A 27,500-nucleotide genomic window follows, 5' to 3' on the forward strand; every position below is an offset into this window, starting at 1 on the left:
TCCATTAGAAGATGACTGGTACCAACCCTGAGGTTAAACTGGCACACCCCTTTGGATTTCTCATGCGGATTAATTTGACTTCTACTTTTACTGTCTTTTTCCTTTTTTCAAGAAGAAACACACACACACACACACACACACACACACACACACACACACACACACACATACACACACACGATTTCACTGGAATTATGTTACATCAGAAAAGCGAACGAGTCGGTGAAAATTTTAATGCAAGTTAGAAGAGATTGAAAGTTATTGATATAATCAATATGAAATTTTCCCAATTGTTTTTGCATGAACATTTATAGAGACAGTAATGGTAATCGCAGAATACATGAAATGACTTACAGAAATTAAATTTTCTGTCATCATTCACGTGTAATTTTTGTTTTCATATTCTTCTACTTGGCTAATGAACTCCCCCTTCCATTTAAAGGTTATTTTTGTTATGTATTCTCCACTTGACCTTAGATAAGATACAAGGACATCTCGATAATTTGATGCCCTGATAAGCCTATATGGAGGTCTAAACATTAAACCATGGCTTACATATTTTGAACTATGAATAGCAAGATACTTCAACGTTACATTCAGATTAGGAGGGAGCCATTTCTGAATAGCATGAAATCGTCTGGATTAAATCTTTCTTTGTGCTAAGCGTGTAGTATTATCCAGATGATTCCTCCTAGAGTTGGTGCCCATAGAAACTTATATTCTATCTCTCCTCTCTTCAGAATTTGATGCCATTAATATTTTCCGTTTAAATTCACATTCTATAAGGAATTTGCAGTGTTCCTCTACACTACACCTTCACAATGCAATATTTTCCTTCACCTGTGATGACTCTACTCATATTTTGATATTCTCTTGTATAAAAACTTGTAATTATTAGTCGATAGCTGTACCAGTTTTCTTCCACCTGTAATGACAGCCTACTCGTATTGGGAAATTTCCTTCTTGTGATTTATAAAAGCATGGAGTTGTTGATCGATTTCTGTACCTGTTTTGATTGTCTCAAAATAGAGACTATAATTCTTAAATGTTACTTTTACCATCGTTGCGCCTTCCACTGTCTTGGGTTTGAGTTCTCTTGCTTGAGGGTACAATCGGGCACACTATTCTATCTAATTGCTCTTTCTCTTGTTATGTTGAATATTTTATAGTTTTTATATGAAATATTTATTTTAATGTTGTTACTGTTCTTAAAATACTTTGTTTTACCGTGTTTCCTTTACTCATTTGGGCTATTTTCCCAATTGAGGCCCCTGGGCTTTTAGCATCCGGCTTTTCCAACTAGGATTGTAGCTTAGCAAGTAATAATAATAATAATAATAATAATAATAATAATAATAATAATAATAATAATAATAATAATAATAATAATAATAATAACAACACGTGTTTTTCCTTCTGTTATTACTGATAGGCCTAACGGTGGAAATTACAAACAGTTTATGGATCCTGGAAATATAAATTCTATCTGAAGATCCTCCATAATGGCTACCACAGGAAACGCAAACCTTCCGTTGTCGTTTGTTTGTGGATCCAAAGACGGTAAACAATAATAAAAAACAATAATGTAAGCAATGTTTCGATCGTAGGTGAAAACATTACCCGAGTAAAAAATTGATTCCTGATCTACGCTTCTTGATTTTCATTTTACTTTCGTTTTCTAGGAAGTTGAAAAGTCACGGAAAAATAAGACACTGTTTGTTTAAATAGGGTACCATAAAAAATTATTGATGAATGCTTTTGTGAATTATTGATTACATATGAATTTACGTAATGACAACATGGTTTTGTTATTATTATTATTATTATTATTATTATTATTATTATTATTATTATTGTTATTATTATTATTATTATTATTGTTGTTATTATTATGAGCTAAGCCAGAACCCTGGTTGAAAAGCACGATGCTAGAGCCTAGTGAGGAATGGAAATAAGGAAATAAATAAACTACAAGAGAAGTAATGAACAATTAAGATGAAATATTTCAAGAGCAGTAGCAACATTGAAATAGATCTTTCATATAAATGTAAAACGAGAAGAATTATTGGGATATATGAAAAGGGAGAAAAAGATAACGGAAAGAACAAACAATAAATAATTGAGAGATTAATACAATATAATAGTTTGTTTATCGTCTATCATCAAATGATACAAGTAAGAGAACATTGGTCTAGAGTTGTTATTGAGAAATAGAAATAGAAACTCGACAAAGCACAAATAGACAATAGACAATAGAATGGAATAGTAAGAGACACGATAGAAGCAAAAAGGGTGAAGCTCTTGGCTGAATGTAGCGAGTTAAACCAATACCACGAGAATAGCAATAATGGCTAAGTTTCCTTTGCACGTAAAGGACCTCACCTTACAACGTTCGACTTACGAACATTCGGAGATATAATACATAAATACAGAAGAAATCATAAATCTTAGATTGTATCAGAAGTTTGTATACTTTACTAAGATAAAGAATACTTTAATAAAACAATTATGTCATTTAATACAGTAAGAAAACATACTAACCCGATGTTTATTTCATAGAAAACGGGACATGCGAGTTCATTGTCTCCATGGAATTTTCAAGCAAGTCATGTAATATTTTGTTGGAGACTTATAATCACCACGCACCGATTGACATTTTTATTAGCATGGCGTAGATAATATCTAATTCTTTGGGTTATGGAAATACGTGTGGTAGATGACTCAAGCATGATTTGATGTTATTGTGAGGGTAATAACAATTTAGCCATTATTACTCAGTAGCTTTTGCATGCAACAATCAGATAAAGACATTATTTTACAATCCTAATAATCACATCAAACAATCAATGTATATGATAAGAAAACAGCAGGTAAACTTTTTAAAGTTTTTATAGTTTATATAGGAGATATTTATTTTAATGTTGTTACTATTCTTAAAACATTTTATTTTTCCTTGTTTCATTTCCTTACTGGGCTATTTTCCCCTGTTGGAGCTCCTGGGCTTATAGCATCCTGCTTTTCCAAGTAGGTTTGTAGCTTAGCAAATAATAATAATAATAATAATAATAATAATAATAATAATAATAACAAAGGCCGTGTGCCAGACTCATATTTTGTAAATCAGGAAGCACAGATAGATACTCGGAAAATTAAAGAGACCAAAGAGTAATCGAGGTATTTAATATATCATTCACTCAAGGTCTCATCTTGGGACGCGAGAATAAAAGAAATACATTCCGCTTTTGACGTTGTCATGTCGAGAGGCAAAGGGCTTGGCTTATGATTAGTAAGACCCGCATGGTTGGGCGTCGGGAGTTGGGGGCGGGGGGGGGGGGGCCGATGCCATGCCGCTAGTGTAGCATCTCATCCGGTTTAAAGGTCACTCATGAATGGCAGAGGCAAGGGATGCTCTAGAGACTGATGAAATATTATCATTATTATCATTACTTGCTAAGCTACAACCTTAGTTGGAAAAGCAAGTTGCTATAAGGCCAGGGGCCACAATAGGGAAATAACCTAGTGAGAAAGGAAACAAGGATAAATTAGATATTTTAAGGACATTAACAACATTGAAATAAATATCTCCTATATTAACTATAAAAACTTAACAAAACAAGATGAAGAGAAATAAGATAGAATAGCGTGCCCGAGTGTACCCTCAAGCAAGAGAACTCTAACCCAAGACAGTGGAAGACCATAGTACAGAGGCTATGGCACTACCCAAGACTAGAGAACAATGATCAGCGCCCAAACCCCTTCTCCACCAAGCTAGGACCAGGGAGGGTCAGGCAATGGCTGCTGATGACACAGTAAGTAGATCTGTGGCCTCCCCGAAAACACCCATCCCTATTCATAACGATTATGGAGATGCTGACACTATTAGAAACTATCGAGCTTGAGCGGGGTCTTGAGCTCCCGTCCTACAGATTATTATAGGGATGTTTACGATAAGCTACTACAGCCACTGTAGTAGCTTTGCAGCTCCTTCAGGCCCCATAGCTGCACCCACTTTTTGGCCTTTGTACGAGAGTTTCATTTTCAATAACTTTCTTCTATTTAGCTATCCAACAACTTGCCTTGTTCACAATGTACCTATGAAGTTTTCCCCACATGCTCGCTTTGGCACTGAATGGTCTCCTCTGCCCCAGTGCTAGGCCAGTACCAGTACGATGAGGACAGGGAAGTGGGGAATATGGGGAAAGGATAAGTACCCCTGGATACAATCCAGTTTATAGCCCGAAGGCAGGTACCTGGGATGGGAAAGAAGAAGGGAAAAAAGGGGGGAAAATGAAGTACAGGAAAAGAATAAAAGAGAAGGGCAGACCAACAACCTCATGCGACTATCTAAAGTCGCATGAGGTTGTTGTTGTTGGGGTATTAAAGCCAACACTTGTTGTTGGCAAGGGAAAGGCCCGTGCCAACAAGTGTTGGCTTTAATACCCCAACAACAACAACCTCATGCGACTTTAGATAGTAGTAGAATTATTCTGAGAAAGGAAGAGACAGGCAGGAAAAGGAAAGGTTCTTTGGTTCACGCTAAGCAAAAGGACACCAATCGACTGAAACCAATTTGTTGATTGAGTAAGGTGTGATGGTTAATGAAGGTTTTTTTTTTTATGAAGATGATTTAATGTTTAAATGAAATTACAATTTAATTGCTGATAGGATATATAATGAATTTAATCAGATGATATGAATCTGGGCCTATCATCTGATGCCATTTGGTATAGATTACACAATACAAATACAGACCCGCTCCTAAGATGGAACGAAGAGGTGGGGTTGATAATAGGATTTGATCATGTGGTTGGTATAATGCACTGAACAGTGAAGAGGATGATTTGTTTGTTTGTTCGTATGTCCAGATCTATTTAAAGGGCAGCGATAAAAATTATTACATTAGATTTCATAAACGGGATGCCTCATTACTTTTATATCTTATATCTTATCTTGGGTAATGCCATGGCCTCTGTAACGTGGTCTTCCACTGTCTTGGGTTAGAGTTCTCTTGGTTGAGGGTACACTCGGGCACACTATTCTATCTAATTTCTCTCTTGTTTTGTAATAATTTTTATGGTTTATATAGGAAATATTTATTTGAATTTTGTTTCTATTCTTAGAATATTTTATTTTTCCTTTCTTTTCCTTTCCTCACTGAGCTATTTTCCCTGTTGGGGCCCCTGGGCTTATAGCATCCTGCTTTTCCAACTAGGGTTGTAGCTTAGCAAGTAATAATAATAATAATAATAATACAGAGAGAGAGAGAGAGAGAGAGAGAGAGAGAGAGAGAGAGAGAGAGAGAGAGAGAGAGAGAGAGAACACGTCTGTCAGTGCCTAATGATTGTAAGCATTGCCCTGAGTCATTTGCCAAGTACCCTGTTTTGATCTTTAGTGCAAGCGTGATTTTGAGAAGCATTTAATTGTTATGCAAACTTTCAAATGCAGGTCATGGCTTTACGGGTTAAACTTCCCGTATTTGTATTTCATCTCATGATCTATCTTACGAATTCATGCTCATTCATCCTAAACCTATTATTTCACCTATTATTACCATATTCTATAATATTTACATTGGATATGAATGGGAAGAGAAAACATTATTAGAAATTATTGCTTTGTATCCAGTTTTGTTGACTTTATAATGTTGCTTTTAATCATGCACTTGTTTTTCTGCAATATATTTGTATATAAATACAACTGTTATAAATTTCTATAATGAAGAGCAAATGCGTTGAGACTGGAAGGACAAGTTATGTATATCTTATCGAACATTTCTGTTTTGTCTAGGCTGGAGTTGATTAATTTTGTCCATACTATTATTATCTTTTATAATTTTAAAGATCTAAAAATAACCAGTGATCCCCTTATCATTTGATCCTATGATGACATCGTAAGGTTATAAAAAATGGTAAAACCAGAAAAAACGGGATTTTTTCAAACAAATTTGAATGGTATTTCATTTGCATAATCAGGTTTAAAACCAATGTGTTGTTAATGTATTTGTATAATCAAGTTTAAATTCAATGTGTTGTTGATGTTTTTGGAATTCTTCAAATCAGTGTAAATCTCATTTTTTTTTAAATTGTAAAAAAATGGAAAAGACATTAGTCTGATTATTTTTCCCTGTTGAAGCCCTTGGGCTTATAGCATTTTGCTTTTCCAGCTAGGGTTATAGCCTAGCTAATGATAATAATAATAATAATAATAATAATAATAATAATAATAATAATAATAATAATAAAATGATAATAAAAATTATAATAATTTGTTTTTTTCTGAGCTGAATAGAATGCTAATGATTGAATTGAAATGTCTCTTCAAAAATGTTTTAAAAATTACTTTAAATTAAGGTGATAAAGATCGATTTTTGCAGGATTATCACTGATGATTTTATATTGTCTATGTATCAAAAACCTTGGAGAAAATCACATCAGTCACCTGCATTTGGATTTTATGGACAATTTGACTGGTAATAGGTTACATTCTATCGATAAAATTAATTTAGGTTATTAAGATATAATTTTTACAGCATTTTCACTGATGATTTTATATTGTTTCTGTATCAAAAACCCTGGAGACAGTCAGACCAGTCTCAACTCTCCAGCATCTGGACCTTTATTTTCATGGACAATTTGACTGGTGATAAGTTACATTCTATCTGCATTATGTATTTATCATAAAAAAAGTAATTTGTATAAAGCATGGCTAAGCCCAGGGTCCGAACCTCTGATGGGCCCCGTTATAGATTTGCACCCCGGGCTTAGCGCTGACTTAATTATGTTATATAAAGTAATTTCATGAAAGTTTTTTTTTTCTTACCTCCAGGTTAGAGTCTAACAGCTTCAGGATGAGTTGGTACGATACATTACGTTATCACATAGGCCCTCCATTTCTTATGGTGACAACAACAATAGGAGTACAGTTCTTGGCTCTAGTTGGGGGTGATGGCACAAAAACTTGGAGCCTTTTGGGAAATACCCATTCTTGGACTATCGTGGGGATTATGCTAGCCTGGGCATTGGTCTCACTTTGGGTAAGTTTCTTCAAATAGTGTACCCTAATCTTTCTAGCTGAAGAAGATTCTGCTTATAGTTTACAGACAGTTTATTCTTTAGATTTATCGTTATATTAAACTTGAATATTTTTTTTTATACCACCCCTTACGTTCCTCGTTATCTCTCAGGTCCCAGGAAAGGAGTTTTTGGGCCCCACCACATCGTACGGCTACACTCCCAGATATAAAGCAAATGGTTTGCAGTTTTTCTTTGTGAGTCTGGCTGCTTTCCTTTTGCTGCTGTACATCAGACCAGAAACTGCTGTGGAACTTGTTGATTATTTCCCACAGGTGAGGAAATCTATTTTGCTTATGATGTTGGTAAGATACTGCTATTTTAACATCTTATGATTTGTACGCTTTAAAAGGCAGTTATGATAAAACATACTATACTCAATGTTTTTTTAATGAGGCGCATTTGCACTGACTCGCAGCGGTGCCTTTTAGCTCGAAAAAGTTTCCTGCTATCTGATTGGTTAGAATTATCTTGTCCATCCTATCAGCGATCAGGAAACTTTTCCGAGCTAACAGGGCACCCCAGCGAGTCGGTGCAAATCTGACTCACTAAAAAGAATTGACTATAGAGTGCATACTGAATGCGTTTTGCGGTTTACAACTTTAGTTAATCGCAATGTAAAACGAGAGTAATCAGAGATTTCTGGTCTCCACCAAAGGTTAATGGAGTCGTCCATGGCCTAAGATCTCTCTGTGGTGGATATTTCGTCAAAATCCTTCACTTTGTTGAGATGTTATCTTTAAAATGGCGACAAATGCAAATCCGGATTTAGAATCCGGATCGAAATCATCTCCAAAACTTAATGGGGTCGTCCATGACCTAAGATTTATCTGTGGAGAAAATTTTGTCAATATCCGTCGAACAATTTTGACATAATCCTATCCACAGACACACAGACAAACAAATAAATAAAGAGACTTGATGGCAACCTCCTTAGAGGAGGTAATTAATATTTTCTTTTTCTCCTATTTGTAAAAAATCACCCAAACTATTTCCTCAAATTTCTTCACATTTCTATAAATTTTAGTAATATTCTTGAAGCTAATATCAATTTTGATCTTGGGAGAAAATAAATAATCAAGACTACAACTCCGAGTCTTCTATAGTCCATTTCTTTTAGCGATGCATATTTGCACCGACTCGCGGCGGTGCCCTTTTAGCTCGGAGAAGTCTCCTGATCGCTGATTGGTTAGAATTATCTTGTCCAACCAATCAGCGATCCGGAAACTTTTCCGAGCTAGAAGGGCACCGCTGCGAGTCGGTGCAAATATGCATCGCTAAAAGGAATGGACTATAGTAGTGCAAGAGGGTTAGGTTAAGGCAAGGTCTATTGTATTCTATAGACCTTGGGTTAAGGTGGACACGTTGTCTGAGATTTTTGTAATTTTGAACCAGGCGTTTTGGCGGGACAAACTCTCTTCAGAACTGAGACTTTATTGAAATAATGAGTTTCTGATGTGTCGTGTTATAAAAGCTTCACCGAATCTTCAATACATTGAAGATACAGCGATTATGAAACGCTTGTCTTAAAATGTTTTGGCAATTCAATTTTACTTCAGTAAGTAGTAATTTCTTAATTATTGATTATACATGTTTCATCAGAGGAAAATATCTATTTATGTGGTTATGTTTAGACGATGATATTTCGTATTAGATTATAATTATATGGAAAGGATAGCTTCTGGTTGGAATATAATCACAGGTAAATTATACTTTTTTTTTTAGTAACCTGATAGTTTATTTGTTACTATAGAATATTGCTTTTGACTTGTATTGACCCGTTATTGAAATGTAGATTTCTGATACAAATACATTACTTTATTCATCTTGAATATTAACCTATTTCCTTTACTTTTCAGATCTTGGCATCGTGCAACGTCCTTGCCTTAATCCTCTGCACATACCTCCTCATCCAAGGGAAAGTCGCTCCCCAAACCAAGGAAATAATCGAACCCAAACCTTTTCTGTACGAATTTTACCGGGGCATGGAAGTCCACCCCCGCATCCTGGGTGTAGATGTCAAGCAACTGACCAACTGCAGATTTGGACTCATGGCTTGGGAGTTGCTGGTCGTTGGCTTCTTCGTGGCTGGCTGGATCAAGAATGGCTTCACTATGGCCCATTTCGTCTGTGCAGCCCTTCAGACGATTTACCTGGCCAAGTTTTACTGGTGGGAAACAGGTTACTTCAATACTCTGGACATCACCCTCGATCGCGCGGGATACTACATCTGCTGGGGATGCCTCGTGTTTGTCCCGGCCTTCTATACGTATTCATCTTATTACATAGTCGCTCATTCGCCTGTGATATCAAACACTGCTGCCTTGGCTGTCCTTGTCCTAGGAGTGGCATCTATATTGCTTAATTATCGCGTTGACTGGGAGAAAGAATACTTCAGGGCACACAACGGCAAGTGTGATCTCTGGGGAAAACCGGCCACTTACATAGAAGCTACCTACGAAAGCGTCACTGGAACCAAACACTCCAAACTTCTGACTTCAGGTTTCTGGGGCCTCGCCAGACATCTGAACTACGTCTTTGAGATATTATCAGCTGTGGCATGGTGCCTGCCTGGTTTAGGCTACGGGGTATGGCCATTCTTATACGCCATTTTCCTGACGGTGCTACTTGTTCACAGGGTGTTCAGGGACGAAGAAAAATGCCGCTCTAAATATGGGGTTGTTTGGGAAAAATATTGTAATACTGTTCCTTACCGAATGATACCTGGTGTATTCTAACTCATCTTTTGACAGATATCTGTCAAAATAGAAAGTATTTTCCTACTACCTTGTGTGTTCTATGTATAGTTGTGTCAATTGCATTTTCTGATGTTTTAAAACAAATGAGTAAAATTAAGTTTTACTTTATAAGAAAAATAGAATATTTCTAGTTAAGAATATGTCTGATAATTGAGATTTATCTCATCAATTTCTTATAACTTACTGAGATTCGTAAGCATTTATTGAGTATTTTTTTATATTATCAATGATGATACAACGAATATGTATTTTGTTTTGTCCTTAGTGAAGTTGATAAGAGTAATAAAATAAGTTCTCAGGATTTCTATGTTGTTTTCTTATATGTTGTCTGTGAGTAACTTTCCATATAAAGAAAACTTAAGTAAAGAAAATACAAAATCTCTCAGTTGCAGAGATTTTAATTACAAAGACATTACTGCGTTCTTTAAGAAAATTTCATCATCGTTCAGTATCGTGTATACATATACTGTATAAATGGATCACTCCAAAGGTCCTATTAAAAGGAAGAATAAAAGACAGTTTATTAAATACAGACAAAGATTTAGAGATTTAAACGCATGTGAATAACTGCGCAACTGAATAGCAGATGAGAAAATATACTCTATATCATATCAATGATAACAGAAGAACGAAGCGAATCTAACTTGCATCACAATATTGAAATTGAGAGTAACAATTCACAACAAAGTCTAAAGAATACATTTAGACCTTGATTCAGAGTACATCAAAACCCCAGTGGAGGTAGAAAGCCCGCTGTAACTGATAGGTTCCATGCCCTGGTTTTCCACTGTCTTGGGTTAGAGCTCTTTTGCTTAAGGGTACACTCGGGCACAGTATTCTATCGTATTTCTCTTCCTCTTCTTTTTTTATGAGTTTTTTATAGTTTATATTTGAAAGATTTATCGTAATATTGTTACTGTTCTTAAAATATTTTAACTTAATTGTTCATCACTTCTCTTGTAGTTTATTTATATCCTCATTTCCTTTCCTTAGTGGAGCTCTTTGGCTTATAGCATGCTGCTTTTCCAACTACGGTTGTAACTGAGCAAGTAATAATAATAATAATAATAATAATAATAATAATAATAATAATAATAATAATAACAATAATAATAATAATAATAATAATAATAAATGGAGGTTTGCCACTTGCTCCTTTGGTCGGTTGTGAGCCTTCTTGATGGTTAGATTCGCTGTCTAGATATAACTAGATCGTGGTTAGATTAAGCCATTCTTGAGCTAAAGAGAGTAGGCCGCGTGTTTCCATTTAGCATTCTGTCATTAAATCTTGAATTTATTAGCAGCAGAGTTTTCCTTAGCGGGTATTCGAACGTAGTCTTAAACTAACCGTAAAAATCAATATGCCAATTATTGTTTTATTTTTGTTTGTTCATATCTTATCTGAGATGAAATCATTATGAATTATGTATACCATTTATTAGGCTATTAGATGCTAGACAGAATTTAATAGGATATATTGATTTGGGCCATAAGACCTGGCACAAGGGCTAAGGAGCCCATTCAGTTGCAATATTAAGTAAAAGTTAGGAGGTTGGACCACAATATAGAAGAAAGGAAATGGGAAAGGAAGTATAGTTGAAGGCTATAAAGCAAGTGCAGTTATGGGTCAAAAGGACATGCCAAATTATTACTATCCAAGCTACAACCCTAATTGGAAAAGCAAGATGCTATAAGCCCAGGGGTTCCAATAGGGAAAAATAGCCCAGTGAGGAAAGGAAATAAGGAAATAAATAACTGAAGAGAACAAATTAACAATTAATCATTCTAAAAAAAGTAATGTCAAAAGAGATATATAAACTATTAACAACGTCAAAAACATATATGTCATATATAAACTATAAAAAGACTCATGTCCGCCTGGTCAACAAAAAAGCATTTGCTCCAACTTTGAACTTTTGAAGTTCTACTGATTCAACAACCTGATTAGGAAGATCATTCCACAACTTGGTAACAGCTGGAATAAAACTTCTAGAGTACTGCGTAGTATTGAGTCTTATGATGGAGAATAGAACTACCTTCTCATGTCTTATTTTCAATAGAAATTACTTCTTTGTTTTCTAACCATTTTTTAAATCAATCCAGTGTCTAAGGATTAGCCCTTACTTAATAAAATACATTTTATCGAATTTTAAATCTGCTGTGACCTATTTCAAAGGGTAGCTCAAGAAATATCTCTTATTAATTGAGTGTCTTAAGTGACTAACCCTTCTAAAAAAACCCAAGCTTCTTTGGGTAAACAAGAAACTCGGAACGATTATCAAAACATTTGTCACATTTCTAGCTTTGTGATTTCCATTTTAATCGAAACTAATATTATTCGTAGATCTCGTGAATTTAATTTCATTACGAGGTTGTGCAAGCCCGAAGTCTAACATATCTTGGCTTACCTTTTAAAGAAGACAAAAACCTATGTATGCATAATGACACTTAATGGAAGATCGTATAAACCGAGGTTAATGCACAATGTCTCTTTCTAAATTTCACTGATCGAGGAGAGAAATATGGGCGATGTTGAGGATGTAATGTTATAATAGAACATGATTTCATTTTTTAGTTTCAATACCTCACTTCTTGGTGAATGTAGGCCTACTTTGATTCTTTACATCATTCCCATCATGGTGTAGGTATAGCATCTCAACCGTGATTCCCATGTTATGACGGAAACAAGTCTCGATCTTTTTTGCAACAATAACATATGCATAATATGTGCAATACAGTACATGCTAGTGTGTTTATGTTTAAACGTGCCATGTTAGGTAAAGGGGAATATATCTTTAAATGATAATCAAATTAAAGATTTATTTGGAGAGGTTGTAAAATTATGGACCGCAGTTAAGACCTCCCCTCATGATCCAGGAGGGAAGAAGTAGAAGTCCAAGAAAGAAAACAGTATACCGAGTCCCGACTCGACCAGTGAAGGAAATTCGCAGCTTGTGCCGCCCTTGCTACATTATCCTGTCGCTACTTCAACTACTTGGCTCATCTCAATTCGTTATTATTCGTCCAGAATCCTGTGTAAACTGTTGAAAGGGTGTGGCAATCTACCATGTATGTATGGGCCGCTATCCGGCTATTACAAGTAGTTTTGCCTACCGGACAGACATTCTCATCAACATCGTTTCCATTAACAATTATCCCCCAATCAATGTATTAACTGTGCCTCAGGCTAGCAAAAGTCATTAATACTTAGTTCTGTGCTTATTTGATGACAAGTTATATCATGTGGTACAATTACGATTTGAAATGCACCATATTAGTAGAAAACATAAAGCCATGATTTATCTATGGAAAATTTGTCATATGGACCAACTTTGTGGTCAGGAAGTCCATTCATTGCCGAAGTGCATCTGGGTAAACCCCCACAGAAGTCTTGTGAAATAAAAGCTGAAAGAAGTTGAACAGCAAGAGAGAAAAATCAAGCAGGTACAGAGGAAAGGTAAGAACACTAGAGTAAAACACTTACAGAGAGTATAGGCCTACAGCTAGTAGCTTATGGACTTTTAAATCTATTTGTTTTTAATCATAAAATTCTTTATAGATGTGTCACCACGGCTTTGATTTTGGAATGTTCAAAATCATTTGAAAGTCAGAATGTACAGTATATGGTTATCATTGATTGATATTAACTCGCTTTCTGTGAATGAACCAAAAGCCAGACACGTTTTCTATAGATTACGTTTCATGCAGGAACTTCGGCGTTTATTTATATTTCATATAATGCATGAAAACAGTATTACATCCATATTTCGTATTTGAAATATATATCGACCAGTAAGGGATATACACTACAAGGTAAAGGAAAGTGTCATCTAATTCATTACCAACAAAAGATTGTATTAATTCGGTGAAGAATAACGAACCTCCAACAGATTATATTTTGTAAAATGTATTTTTTTTTTTAGATTCTTTTCATGAACCTAAATATTTTATGATATCAATGAACAAAATAAGTATATGATATCCCCATAGATTCAACCCTGAAAATCTGTAGTACACACAGTCCAATCTCGGGTAAAGTATGGATGCCCGGGGCCATTGTATGAAAAATATAATAAACATGAACATTTTGGAAATGATAGAGAGAGAGAGAGAGAGAGAGAGAGAGAGAGAGAGAGAGAGAGAGAGAGAGAGAGAGACAGACAGACAGACAGACAGACAGACAGACAGAGAGAGAGAGAGAGAGAGAGAGAGAGAGAGAGAGAGAGAGAGAGAGAGAGAGAGAGAGAGAGAGAGAGAGACAGACAGACAGACAGACAGACAGACAGACAGAGAGAGAGAGAGAGAGAGAGAGAGAGAGAGAGAGAGAGAGAGAGAGAGAGAGAGAGAGAAAGAGAGAGATAATATACTTGCAGGTTTATTGAAGAATTACTCTATGAGGTGTCTCAATGGCGTAGTCTGACCAAGGCAGTCCTAACTCGACAGTCCACAGAGCTAAAATATATTCATAGTAATTTATTTAAAATTAAAAAAAATACACCACAAATGAATGCATTTACTGAGTAGGCCTAAATGAGATGTTAGAAAATTTCATCTATTATAGACTATACCTCAGCACCACACCCCGCGAATGAAACCTTAGGAATCATTGGGAATTTATAGAATAAAGTACTGTAGCAATCACCTTTATTTATAGTGTGAACACAACTTGGTTCCCTTCGCAAAATCAAATGGCAAGTCTCTTCCGTCTTTATTCTTAACCAAAAATCTTCTTGCTAGACCCAAGGAACCCATTATTACCAAGGACCGTAGGCCTATATCCTATAAATCATTCCATCACAACATTCTTCATTTACTTCACTCATCATTTATCCTTTATAGAGAATTTTCGTTATTTCCATACTTTGATTTTTATTGCACTGACCCATTTTCTCTCTTTCCTTACTCCTGGACTCAACCCCTTACTCTTTGCCTTGAATTTTTCCTCCAATCATCTCTTTTATTTCCCGTTAATTCTTCTCCTAATCCATTTTCTCTCTGCTCTTACCTATTTTCTCAAACCTCTTCTTTTATGCCCTATTCCCTCTTAACACCCTTTGTACAATCCCTTACATCTCTCTGCCCATTGTTTCTGCCACTACTTTTCTCTCAACCACCTTTCTCTCCGTACTTACCTCTTATTTGAAGCCTCTTTCTCTCTGCATTCACCTCTTTTCTCAACTTTTTTATAGTTTATTTATAAAAGTTTAATGTTGTTACTGTTCTTAAAGGGTTTTTATTTTAATTGTTCATTACTTCTTATATAGTTCATTTAGTTATTTATTTCCTTTCCATACTGGGCTATTCTTTCCTGTTTGAGCCCTTGACCTTATAACATCCTGCTTTTCCAACTAGGGTTGTAGCTTAGCTTGTAATCTCTCTCTCAACCCTTGCTTCTTTTCTCAACCTCTTACTCTTTGATACTCTTTCTCTCATTTAGATTACCGCTTCTCTCAATTCTCATTTTCTCTAACCCCATCCATTTTCGTAATCTCTTTTCTCAATCCTCCTTTTTTCTATCCTTATCACTTCTCAACCACTTTTCTTTCTCCCCTTATCTGCTTTCTCAACTCTTATTCTCTCAACCCTGACCTCAATTCTCAGCCTCTTTTTCTCCACATTGACCTCTCTTCCCAACCTCATTTCTCTCGACCATTTTTATCTTCTCTCAACTGCTTTCCTATCTATCAACACTCCTTTCATAAAACATTTTCTCTCTACCCTTGTCTTTTCCATCAACCCTTTTCTCTTTCAGTCCTTTATCTCTCCACCTTTACCTCTCTTCTCAAACTGTTTTCCTTACCCTTTACTCTGCTTTTACCTTTCCTTTAAACCTACCTCTTCTTGCTTGGTTCTTTTCAACTCCTTTTTTTTTTTTTTCAAACCCTTTCTTTGACCTTACATTTTCTCTTAACCTTACTAGCTCTCTAACCTTACTTCTTCTACCAAGAAGTAAATAAATCTTTTTTTCTCTTCTCTCAACTCATGTTTCAACCATATTCTTTTTACTCTTTTTCAACCGCCCCTCTTTTTCTAACAACCCCTATTTTACCTCTTAACTCATATCATTGCCCTTTACGCTTCATTTCTGAACCTTCTTTCTCTTTGGCCTTATCTCATCTCTCAACCTTAATGTCTCAGCCCTTACCTCATCTCTCAACCTTTTTCTTTCTGTCCTTACTTCATCTCTCAACGCTTTTCTTTCTACTCTTACCTTATCTCTCAACCCCCCCTTTTTTTTGTCCTTACCTCATCTCTCAACCCTTTTCTTTCTGTCCTTACCTCATCAGTCATTACTTCCTCAGCCCTTACCTCATCCCTCAACCCTTTTCTTTCTATCCTTACCTCTTGAGCCCTTACCTCATTTCTCAACCCTTTTCTTTCTGTCCTTACCTCATCAGCCCTTACCTTATCTCTCAACCCTTTTCTTTCTGTCCTTACCTAATCAGCCCTTACCTAATTTCTCAACCCTTTTCTTTCTGTCCTTACCTCATCTTTCAACCCTTTTCTTTCTGTCCTTACCTCCTCAGCCCTTACCTCATCTCTCAACCCTCTTTCTGTCCTTATCTCATTTTTCAACCACTTTCTGTGTCATTACCTCATCTCTCCCCCAATATCTCTCAGCCCTTACATGATCTCTCAGTCCTCTTTCTCTCTACCCTAGACTTAACGCAAATCTTCTCTTTTACCCTTTTCTCCCAATCATCTTTTGAATAACCCTTACTTCTTCTGTATTCCCTCCTTATATCTGCCCTTACATATTACCTCTACCTTGTTTGAAACCCTTATCACATATCTCAGTGTCCTTGCTCTTTCTTTGCCTCCTTTCTTTCTGTTCTTATCTCGGCTCTTAATTTACCTGTCCTTATCTTTTCTCTCAACTCTCAATCTGTCCTTCCCAATACCAACACTTTCTTATCAGTTTTTACCTTCTCTCCATAATCTCTCTCATTTCCCTTACCTCTTGTCGAAGCTCTCCTTTTCTCTGGCATTGTCTATCTCCTCATTTCTCTATCACTCAGCTAAAAATAAATAATTCTATCACTTGTTTATGGGCTTTTTCATATCTTAGTGGAGGGTTGGTTTGTCCTATAACCATTTTAACACCAGACATAAATATCCCCTTTTCTCATCTTTATTTCTCGATCTGTAATTCCTTATCTTGCAGGTTCGGTGACTGTACGGTCTATCTTTAGACCAAGGTCTAAATAAAACTGGTCTAGTCTTGGTCTAGATCTGGAGCGTCAGTGACTGCTTCCTCCTCTCCAATACTAAACTTCGGAATTCTCCTTCTGCTTCCGTTTTCCTCAACTTTCACAAACTTCCATCTTTGTAGGTTAGATATGGAGATAATGTTTTCCGTCTCGTGGGTGTCTTTATGGCTTATAGGGAAGGAAATCATAGGCTCACTTTTGGTAAATAGTCTTTAGCCACACACAATGTAGGCCTAATAAGTTTTTTTCCCTTAAACCTAACATCGCCAGATCGACAATAGATAATCTAAGGTCGAAAACATAATAAAAATTATTGTCTATCAACATTAGATTAAAGCCCTTACCGTATCTCTTGAATCCTCCTCCTCTTTGGCATTATCTCATCTCTCAACCCTTTTCTCTCTGGCTTTATATCATCTTTCAACCCTTTTCTTCTGGGCTTGCCTCATCTCTTAACCGTTTCCTTCTTGCCTTACCTAATACCTCAACCTTTTCTCTTTGCTCTTATCTCATCTCTAAACTGTCTTTCTCTTTGGACTTATCTCATTTGTCAACCTTAATCTCTAAGCCCTTACCTCATTTCGCAACCTTTTCCTCTCTGGTTTTACCTCATCTCTAAACCCTTTCCTTCCTCTCTGGCCTTAATTCATCTCTCAACTCTTTTCCTCTGGCCTTACCTCATATCTCAACTCCCCTTTGTCCTTCCCGCATATCTGAACCATCTTTCACTTTGGCCTTATCTTAATTTTCAACCTTAATCTCTCAGCCCTTAACTTGTATCTCAATCTCTTTATCTCTGGCCTTACCTCATCTATCAACTCTCACCTGTCGATCTAACCATAATGAAAATTTTAATGTGGATTTTCGTGTGTATAATCACTAAAGTTAATAATAACTTACATTCATTGCCACCTGAGAGAGAGAGAGAGAGAGAGAGAGAGAGAGAGAGAGAGAGAGAGAGAGAGAGAGAGAGAGAGAGAGAGAGAGAGAGAGAGAGAGAATTAATATTATGCAACCAAGGCTCATGCATTTCCTGGTCTCACACGATAATGAAAAATTGAGTATAATCAGGGTATGGAAACTTAAGTTACATTGATATTAACTGGATAGCTACTAGTCTTTACAGACAGTAGAAATAATTCCAAAATTAGCCGCACAGTAACGACGTGTTTTCATTCTTTTCCGCAAGTTACACCAGCTGACTTTCAACCCAAAACAAAATAAAAAATGCACAATTCCACGAATGCAGCCTCTCGAGTTGCATCACGGTCGCACCGCTAGAGCAAGTGGGGTTAAGCTCTGGCAGGTATATACGCAGACAAGCTCTTCAAGGCCCCTCGGCCATGGTCACCAAGGCCCTAATCCCCCAACCCCACCCTGGCGCAGCCGCCAAACACGGCAGTAGACAGCAATCATTGACAGAGTGAGGATGCACGCAGTTCGCGCCAACATATTCCTAAATAATTTGCTTGGGAAACGCATAAAAGGCCACCGAGTAAGTGTTGATACGAACATTTCCTGTGTGCATGAGGTAGAAAAAATACTGTCGTTATTTGTTAACTGCTGGAAATAATTGGATACAACTGTTTCTTTCCTCTAGCCAATATTGAAAAAAAAGAGCTCAACCTTGTGTGAATGGCGATGTTTAAACAATTGCGTGCATTACCCCGATTTCTTAAAATCTATGCGAAAAGCTGGTCATTTAATTCGGTGTTGAAATTGATGTACACATGCAGAGATTTTTGGGGCTTAACATTTAGAAATTGATGCAGTTTCCACCTTAAGACAAAGGCATGTAATGTCGTAACATGAAAAGTACATATTGTAACGTCTAGATGAAATACTATGCTGTTTTTCATATATAAACATGTGTTCATGAAATTTCATAGTCGACGAAACCTCTTTTTATGAAGGGGGAAAATAAAATCGACCTGCTGCAGCCGGCTTGTGGTGAGATCATGACGTCAGAGAACGAGCCTCTTCTTCCTCCAATCAGAGGAGAGGTGGGCGTGTCGACTTCACAGACGCGTGTGACCAGATTTGTAATACTTACGATATAAACAAAAGAAAACAAAGATTTAACCAAGGTTTGCATGAGAGAAATGTTTTCCTGATGTTCGTAATTTATTGAGAAAGGCTTATGCGTTTTTTTTTTTTTACAGTAAGGTTATTGCTTTTTAAATTGTCGGGGGGTATTTTATGTGGGGGAGTAAGTGTAAGGGGAGGCTGAGGACGACGGTAACCATGTATGAGATAAACGTAGCTAAGTGAAGCTTCTTTTAATGCGTCATCGATTCTGTAACTGGTCTGTTAACTGCTGCGGAAGATGGAAAAAAATGTTCCTGTCATCTACAGTTATTAGTCTATGAATATCATCATCATTTTCATCTCCTATGCATATTGACGTGAAGGGTCTCTGTTAGATTTCGCCCTATATATAACGTGTCTGTGTACACAAACACATACTATACAATGTATGAAAGAATGTATTAGTTGATGTCTGAAGTATCATGTGGGATGTTAACATTGAAAAATTAGGCCAGACAAATTTTGATGCCTTGGTTTACGAATGGGAACGATGTATTCTGGTGTTTAGGTACGGAATTAATTAAATTTTAACGCAGCATAATAAATCGCCTTCATATGTAACTGCAATATGCTATATGTTCGAAACTGTATCGAGTATAATACGCAAAATAAATGGATGCAGGATATCCAAGGAAACTGTCAGGTCTAGGTTTCGTGTTATGTCATCATTACGTAACGTGCTGGGCTTCCGCCTAAGCTTAAAAGAACATGGCAACTTATTCACTGCACTTGTTTCAATCTTTATACCAAAAATGTGTACAATATTTGTATTTATTTGCCTTTACACATACATAAATTCGTTTTGTGTCAATTTGCTCTGGTTTTGTGAATACTGCAAGTTCCTAAAGTTTCATTCAGTCTCGAGATCATTTTTGACTGGGCAGTAATTAAAACGTTCAGTTAAGGAACTGTACAAGTTTGACAAACTAGAATACTGTTGTCTACCAAACTGCAATGCTTTTGTACGTGATATTAATGGGCGTTAATATTGTTTTTAACTACACAAAAAGTGTTTAATAATCAAAATCGTATCTCTTCTAAATCTATTCAATTAAATGGTTTGCTGCCAACCACGTCCCTATTTATTATTTATTGAAGGCCATAGCTTTATACCAGCTGTGGTGAACAGCCATGAAAATCGTCTAGACGAAATTCAACAATTCCTTTGTAACATCAACGCCAACCTTGTACCTTTCTTACGCAATATCTTATGCTTGAGGATTTAATAAATATATTATAATCAAAGCGTATAGGAATACGCCAAAGAGGTAATTGCTCAAGTAGATGTAATGTAGGTTATAGGCCTACTTAAGTTAATTTTAATGTCATTTGTTGCAAAGAATCTTGGCAGATGAGAACTAGGCCCTGCCCCGACTCCTAAGCCTGGCGGGTGAAATGCTAAGGTCAGCGGAGGATCGGGTAGTCGTATAACATGTGGTCGTTACGTCACCCATGGTAACTAGTAACCTTCTCCCATCCTTCATTGTTAAAGGGGTTATACTGGTTTTTTTTCTGATCTATCCGACTTTGTGCAGTATTAGGAATTATAATTGATGATAATTATATATGCATAGTGATATACGCATTTACACACACACACACACACACACACACACACACACACACACACACACACATATATATATATATATATATATATATATATATATATATATATATATATATATATATTTGTATTATATATATATATATATATATATATATATATATATATATATATATATATATATATATATATATATATATATATATATATATATACACTTACATACATACATGTGACAAAAGTCTCCCTCCATCACCAATCTGCACTGGCCAGCGTGGTGATGAAAACTGGCCAAACTCCAGACATGCCTGAGGCCTTTGTTCTGCAGTTTATAATTATATATATATATATATATATATATATATATATATATATATATATATATATATATATATATGTGTGTGTGTGTGTGTGTGTGTGTGTGTGTGTGTGTGTGTGATTATTAATATTTTTCACACTTTTTAAATAGTGATTTTGAACAATAGAATTTATTCACAAACCGTATCTAAGCTATGGTTTGAAATTGGTCAAGACCAGGAAGTATTGGATGATGCAATCTAAAATTGACCAAGTAACCAAGTGGTCGTTGCTGTTCCAAGTCGTGAAGACCAGATTCCCGCTGACTCATTCCAGAAATAACTGCAGGAAGCACAGGTTATTACTTGGCAATGCTTGCCCTTGTGCCTGTGGGTTCGGTGATACTAACGCACCAGTCTCCCATTTCTGTTTTGGAATGTTATGCCAATATTCTTTTGGGTTTATTAATTTCCAGATATTTTACAATTTTTATGTTACACTAGTATCAATAAGGTGTATTTATGATGTGAATGATAATTTTTAAATGTTGTTTACATGTATTTTTTTTTTTTTTTAGTTTTTGATTGCACTCGAATCTCTGCTTTACTGTATTATTAACTAATGTTTTTTTTTTTTTTTTGTGTGTGTTTTTTTGGGAGGCTGATAGTTAACTCGTAAATGTGAATTATAACTTTTATTGAATGTGTGATTTTATTTTGTCTTATACTTGTGTTCTAACCTAATTCTAGCAGTCCCCTGTATCGATTTCTGGAGCCGATTAGTTTCGAAGTTACTGTTAGGGTATTGGATTTGAATTTTAGCCAACGTAGTCTATTAATAACATTATTTTCAACGTAATCTTTACAGCGATATGGTTGGGGGAAATCTAATATTATTAGGGTGAAGTCAATTTACTGTAGTTTATTTTTAACCAATGGCTTCTAAACATCCATTTGGCTAAAACTATTGGATGTTTAAAGCTCGTAAGTGTTAACAAACCGTTTGGGATCTTTCGTGTGATAGAAATCAATAACAGTTGTTTGCAGATTTAAATACGATAAAGAATATTCTTAATATTAAGTAGACAGAAAAGATAAGATACAGAAAACTTTAACTTTACAATAAGACTTGGGCCCTCTAGGTCATTTTTACGAATGTTCTAAGACTAGGCTTCAAGCGATTGTGGTTCATAAAGTGCTTGTACTGTTCCGATGCATATTCAGCAAATATGACTGAAGAGTTAAGACAGTTAATGCACAGTAATGGTGTTTTCTCAAGGCACTTTTGATGAGAGAGGGCACTTTTGATGAGAGAGAGAGAGAGAGAGAGAGAGAGAGAGAGAGAGAGAGAGAGAGAGAGAGAGAGAGAGTGAGAGTGAGAGGGAGAGAGAGAGAGAGAGATATGATGCTGCTTCGTTTGACATGTCCCGGATATAAACACATATCCAGTTTGTGTAAATGAAATTGCACAATTCATTATAGAATTTAAACCTTAATGTTTTTTTTTTTTTTTTGTGCTTATTTATTAGTAGGGACTCTTACTTAGCACAGAATTCGGCCATAATATCCAAGGTATTCTTTGGATATCGATCAGCTATGCACGCCTACACTGCATTGAGATCACGGTTTTTATTCTAATGATATTGACATTAATGCTTACGTGTGTTACATCTTCCTGTTTTATTGTCGTGGTTATTTTACCATGTGCTCGTGCACATTTATCGACTGAAGTATCTGTCACATACACTAAAACAAATGGGGGAAGAAGTTGTTAAAAGTAGAACTTCAAAAGTTGGAGCAAATGTGTTTATGTTGAACAGGCTGACATAGGCTAAGTCTTTTTATAGTTTATATATGACATATCTGTTTTGATGTTGTTGCTGTTTTTATAATAATTTATTGGTAATTTTTTCTCATCGTTTATTTATTTCCTTATTTCCTTTCCTCACTGGGCTATTTTTCCGTGCTAGGGCCCTTGGGCTTATAGCATCTTGCTTTTCCAGCAAGGGTTGTTGCTTGGGTAATAATAATAATAATAATAATAATAATAATAATAATAATAATAATAATAATAATAATAAAATTGTTAGAACAAGGAGCAAAATTTTTTTCTATGTTATCCATAATGATATCTGTTCCTTGGTTGTTAGTTTAAATAATCCAATGATTAATATTGTCAGTAGTAGGTTGTGTCAGTGGAATTCTAGGTTGGGATCATAAGTGGATGAGATTATGCAACCTTTGTAAGGCATAGTTGGCTCTCCCAAGGTCTATAGACCATAGACCGATCGATCGTTACCTTCATGGAAGGAGTTGGATAGTGTCGCAGTTTATAACGAAAACCAGTCACTGTTAAGAGTTTATATTCACTAATGTATGCTATCGAACATTTCTCTACATATTTAACGCTAGTTCGATACCATTCGGGCGATGATACTACCTCGTCGTTGGTTGAGTATTATTCATATGATTTTTTGTAAGTAATCGATGAAATATCAAAATGCTAAGTATATATATCCGAGATTTCAGTTATTACTTTTTTTTTGAAGCGCATTGACGTGTGCAAATTAGCTTATTAAGCTTTTTAAATCTAATAGGCATACCTTCTCCATCACGAGGCTCAATATTACACAGAATTCTAGAAAGTTTTTATTCCAGCTGTGACCAGGTTGCGAAATGGTCTTGTTAATCAGGTAGTTGAATCGGTGGAACTTCTTAAGTTCAAACTCGTAGCAAAAGTTTTCATGTTGAACAAGCTGAATTAAATATCCTTTTATAGTTTATTTATGAAAAATTTTAATGTTACTTTTCTTGAAATATGTTATTTAAATTGTTCATTGCTTCTCTTGTAATTTATTTTATTTCCTCATTTCCTTTCCTAACTGGACTATTTTTCTTGTTGGAGTCCTTGGGGTTAAAGCATCCTGCTTTTACAACTAGGGTTGTAAGTTAGCTAGTAATAATGACAATAACAATCGCATTGTAATCTAACGGAAGTTGCGCAGTGGCTTGCAATTGTTTTTTTTTTTTTTTTTTTTTTTTTTTTAGTTGTCAATCCTCTAGTCGGAGGCCGGCCCAAACGATAAAGATTCTGAAAACGTTTTCGTTTGTCAAATGGGAAAACTTTGTCCTATAGACTATTGTTCGTAATGTTCCTGTCTGACAATCTGTTGGACAGGAGTTCGATCCCCACTTAAGCTTAATAGTTTCTTGTAGTATCTGCAACCTAGCTATCTGGGCTGGTAAATCTCATTTTGATGACATTGATGGAGAGGGTCTTAGGTGATCATTTATATATATATATATATATATATATATATATATATATATATATATATATATATATATATATATATATATATATATATACTGTATATGGCCAGTCTCTAGGATATTGCCCTGTCCATATCCTCTGCCATTCATGAGAGACCTTTGAACCAACCGTAATCATTTTTGTACATATGCAGGTTTAACGGCCGTTAGAATTAGCTATATCCCCCTCTAGCCCTCTATTTTAAATCTCCCTTTTCCCTTAATATCTTCCATATTGCCGTCCAACTTTTTATAAACCTTTGACTTCATAGAAAAATTGCGTGGTTCCTGTCCAAGTTGCACTAGGTAGCTGAAAGACCTCTATTCACCCACCTCAGAGGCATATGGCCTAATTTCCTCAAATCTTAACAGCTTTACGAACCACCAGTTGGGTGTGGTGGTCACAGGTGGAGTTGCATTCTTCAAGATTGATATTCCCTTTTCTCACTTACGGAGAATCTCCGTTCATCATCATATGAAATATTTATTTTAATGTTATTACTGTTCTTAAAATATTTGATATTAATTGCTTATTACTTTTCTTGTAGTGTTCGTATTTCCTTTCCTGACTAGGCTGTTTTTCCATGTTGGAGCCCTCGGGCTTATACCATTCTGCTTTTCCAACTAAGGTTGTAGCTTAGCTAGTAATAATAAAGATATCATCATCTTATCACGCCAACATTGTACCACTGCATGGCGTCCTGGTTGCATTCGTAGAGTTCCAAATCTTTACATATTGGCCCCTGTTTACACCCACGAAGTATGTGGTTCACTGTCTGGAAGGGGTGTTGGTTCTAAGGCACCAGCTATTATGTGACTTGCTTGATTGAATTTGACACCAATCTCCGTGGTATTTTATAGTTTATAATTTTTAAACGTATTTTGCTATATTTCTAATATCTACTTTTTTATTTCTTTAGCTGCATGCTAAAGATATTATTATTATTATTATTATTATTATTATTATTATTATTATTATTATTATTATTATTATTAGCCAAGTTACAGCTATAATTAGGAAAGCAGGATACTAAAGCCCAAGGGCTCCAACAAGGTAAAATAGCCAAGTGAAGGAAAGGAAATCAGTAAATAAGTACATGTAGAAGTAATGAATAATTAAAACAAAATATTTTGAGACCAGTAGCAACGATAAGATAGATCTTTCATAAATAAACTATACATAAACCTCTTTTTGCTTGGAATTATTAATAATTATAAGAAGGGAGACCTAGAGAGTCTAGAAACCGTTTTCCAACCATTCGTTGATATTTACATTTTCATTAGGGCCTACTACAATAGTAGGCGATGATTTTATGATGGGAAGTCGTAACCAAACTAAATATCATAAGCTATTCCGTTCTAACTGCAATCGCCGTCACTCAGCTGGGAGTATGTATGTGACGTGCCAGCTATTCTTATCCCTTGAGGAACCTACTTTCTATACCCGTGAGCGGGTTAGTTCTTGAGCATGCACCCCAGGTATCCCTGCTACCATTGGTGGGAAACCGATGGTAACCCCAGCGAAATGAAAAAAGATTTCTGGTTTAAGAAAAAAAAGCAACAACTGTGATTAAACGAGTGTTTACTACCGCCACTTTCTAGACCGTGTATGCCACAAGACCGATTTTTATTTTTATCGTAATCTATTTCAGTGTTAATTGTCTTCCGTTTAAAGCTTTAAACATTTTACACAGTGCCCCTTCCTCCCAAAACAGACGAAGGCTTTACAACAGGTAATTTTGTTTTCCACATAATAACGGCTAAGAGTCCGTTCATACACTTGTGAATCAGGTGTACGTGAAATTGCTATGTTTTTGGTCGTCTATTAAGCCGATGTGAAGCATATGCAGACACGTTATGTTATCTCATTCATTGGCCTGGGTTCAGAAGGGAACTTAGCCAAGATTGTCCTGAGTGATAGGCACCGCAATGGCTTATGTTCCCCTTCCCAGACCTTACATGACGTAAAATAATCCGGAATTTTTGTACCAAGCTTCTACATTCATCCCATTCCTTCCCTCACCACTTGAAATACATAGAACCAGCTAACACCAAGGTCATTTCATTTTAACTTGTACAGAGATTGTATATTTAATTTCCCGTGACTAGATAATGATCTTATATTTTAGATATTAGTTGAAATATCTACAGCTTGATTTTTCTTATCCCAATCATATCAAAACTAAATAAATGATTTCCTCAGCTAGTGTGTATCGTGTTCCCGATGTGGATGGGGGCTACCCTTTCGAAGGTCAAACTCCATTGCCATCGGTATAATTATCTTTCGAGTAGTATAACATTAGTAATTTTTTCTTTATCAAGGCAAGGCACGCAATCATTTCATCTTCTTTTATGACATCCTTTCCTTTCTTGATCATTTGGAATTTTTTAAATGTTTGTGTAGGTTGTTGAAAGGTTGCCGAAGAAGAAAAAGTTTTATCTGATTTGTAGCGGAAGAAAATGACAGCTATTTGACAGTTTTTATGTTCGGTAGTTGCTTATACAAAAAAAAAAAAAAAAAAAAAAAAAAAAAAAAAAAAAAAAAAAAAAAAGGCCATGTCTGTTCGGTTATAGTTTATGGTCACCTTGCCTTCAGTTTTGCAGCATAGCTTGTGCATAAGGCACTCTCCTCCTACTTGATCTGTATTCCAGAATAGACCAATTATACTACGTTTCTAAATGATTGTACTGTGCTTCATCTCTTCCTTGTGATGAATACCCATTTTATTGGTTTGAATGATTGTTTGCAACGGTAAAGTAGCGTGGATTTTTTTTTATCATTAGGTCACGTGTCAGATGGACAAAATTAACGATTATGATAGGTTGTTCACACACATTACACATTATATATATATATATATATATATATATATATATATATATATATATATATATATATATATATATATATATATATATATATATATATATATATATATATTGAGATTACGTATTAGTGAGAGAGAGAGAGAGAGAGAGAGAGAGAGAGAGAGAGAGAGAGAGAGAGAGAGAGAGAGAGAGAGAGAGAGAGAGAGAGAGAGTATTCATATTCTACCATGGAATTAAATAAGCTACGTTTTTCAGTATATGAAATTATGTTTGTCTTCAATGCTGACTAGGATAATCCTTGCCACATGACCTTGTAGCCCTAGTTGGGTATCCGAAGGAAGTAATAGTCTTTAATCAAGTTTGATTTA

The 27,500-nt window shown here is 35.6% G+C and overlaps 2 protein-coding genes across 3 annotated transcripts in view; both read left to right on the forward strand.

Moving 5' to 3' along the window:
* The window catches only part of LOC137620651 (uncharacterized), a 13,158-nt gene extending 3,231 nt beyond the window's left edge, over nt 1–9,927 (forward strand). Inside the window, exons 2-4 of the mRNA XM_068350987.1 lie at nt 6,826–7,033; nt 7,184–7,345; nt 8,930–9,927. Of these exons, the coding sequence (XP_068207088.1) occupies nt 6,848–7,033; nt 7,184–7,345; nt 8,930–9,808 (1,227 nt within the window). The 5' untranslated portion in view covers nt 6,826–6,847 and the 3' untranslated portion in view covers nt 9,809–9,927. The remainder of the gene's footprint in view (nt 1–6,825; nt 7,034–7,183; nt 7,346–8,929) is intronic.
* Nucleotides 9,928–13,267: 3,340 nt separating this feature from the next.
* Bcat (Branched chain amino acid transaminase) overlaps nt 13,268–27,500 on the forward strand; it is a 64,879-nt gene continuing 50,646 nt past the window's right edge. Inside the window, exon 1 of one of the 2 annotated variants that reach the window (XM_068350989.1) lies at nt 13,268–13,286. Coding sequence is in view for 1 of the 2 variants with exons in the window: in XM_068350988.1 (XP_068207089.1) it covers nt 18,470–18,535 (66 nt within the window). In the remaining variant the exon portion in view is untranslated. Of the gene's footprint in view, nt 13,287–18,391; nt 18,536–27,500 lie in introns of those variants that run through there. The other variant, XM_068350988.1, reaches the window with a different exon arrangement.

The sequence above is a fragment of the Palaemon carinicauda genome, chromosome 27, assembly GCF_036898095.1.
Source record: "Palaemon carinicauda isolate YSFRI2023 chromosome 27, ASM3689809v2, whole genome shotgun sequence".
Lineage (NCBI taxonomy): Eukaryota > Metazoa > Arthropoda > Malacostraca > Decapoda > Palaemonidae > Palaemon > Palaemon carinicauda.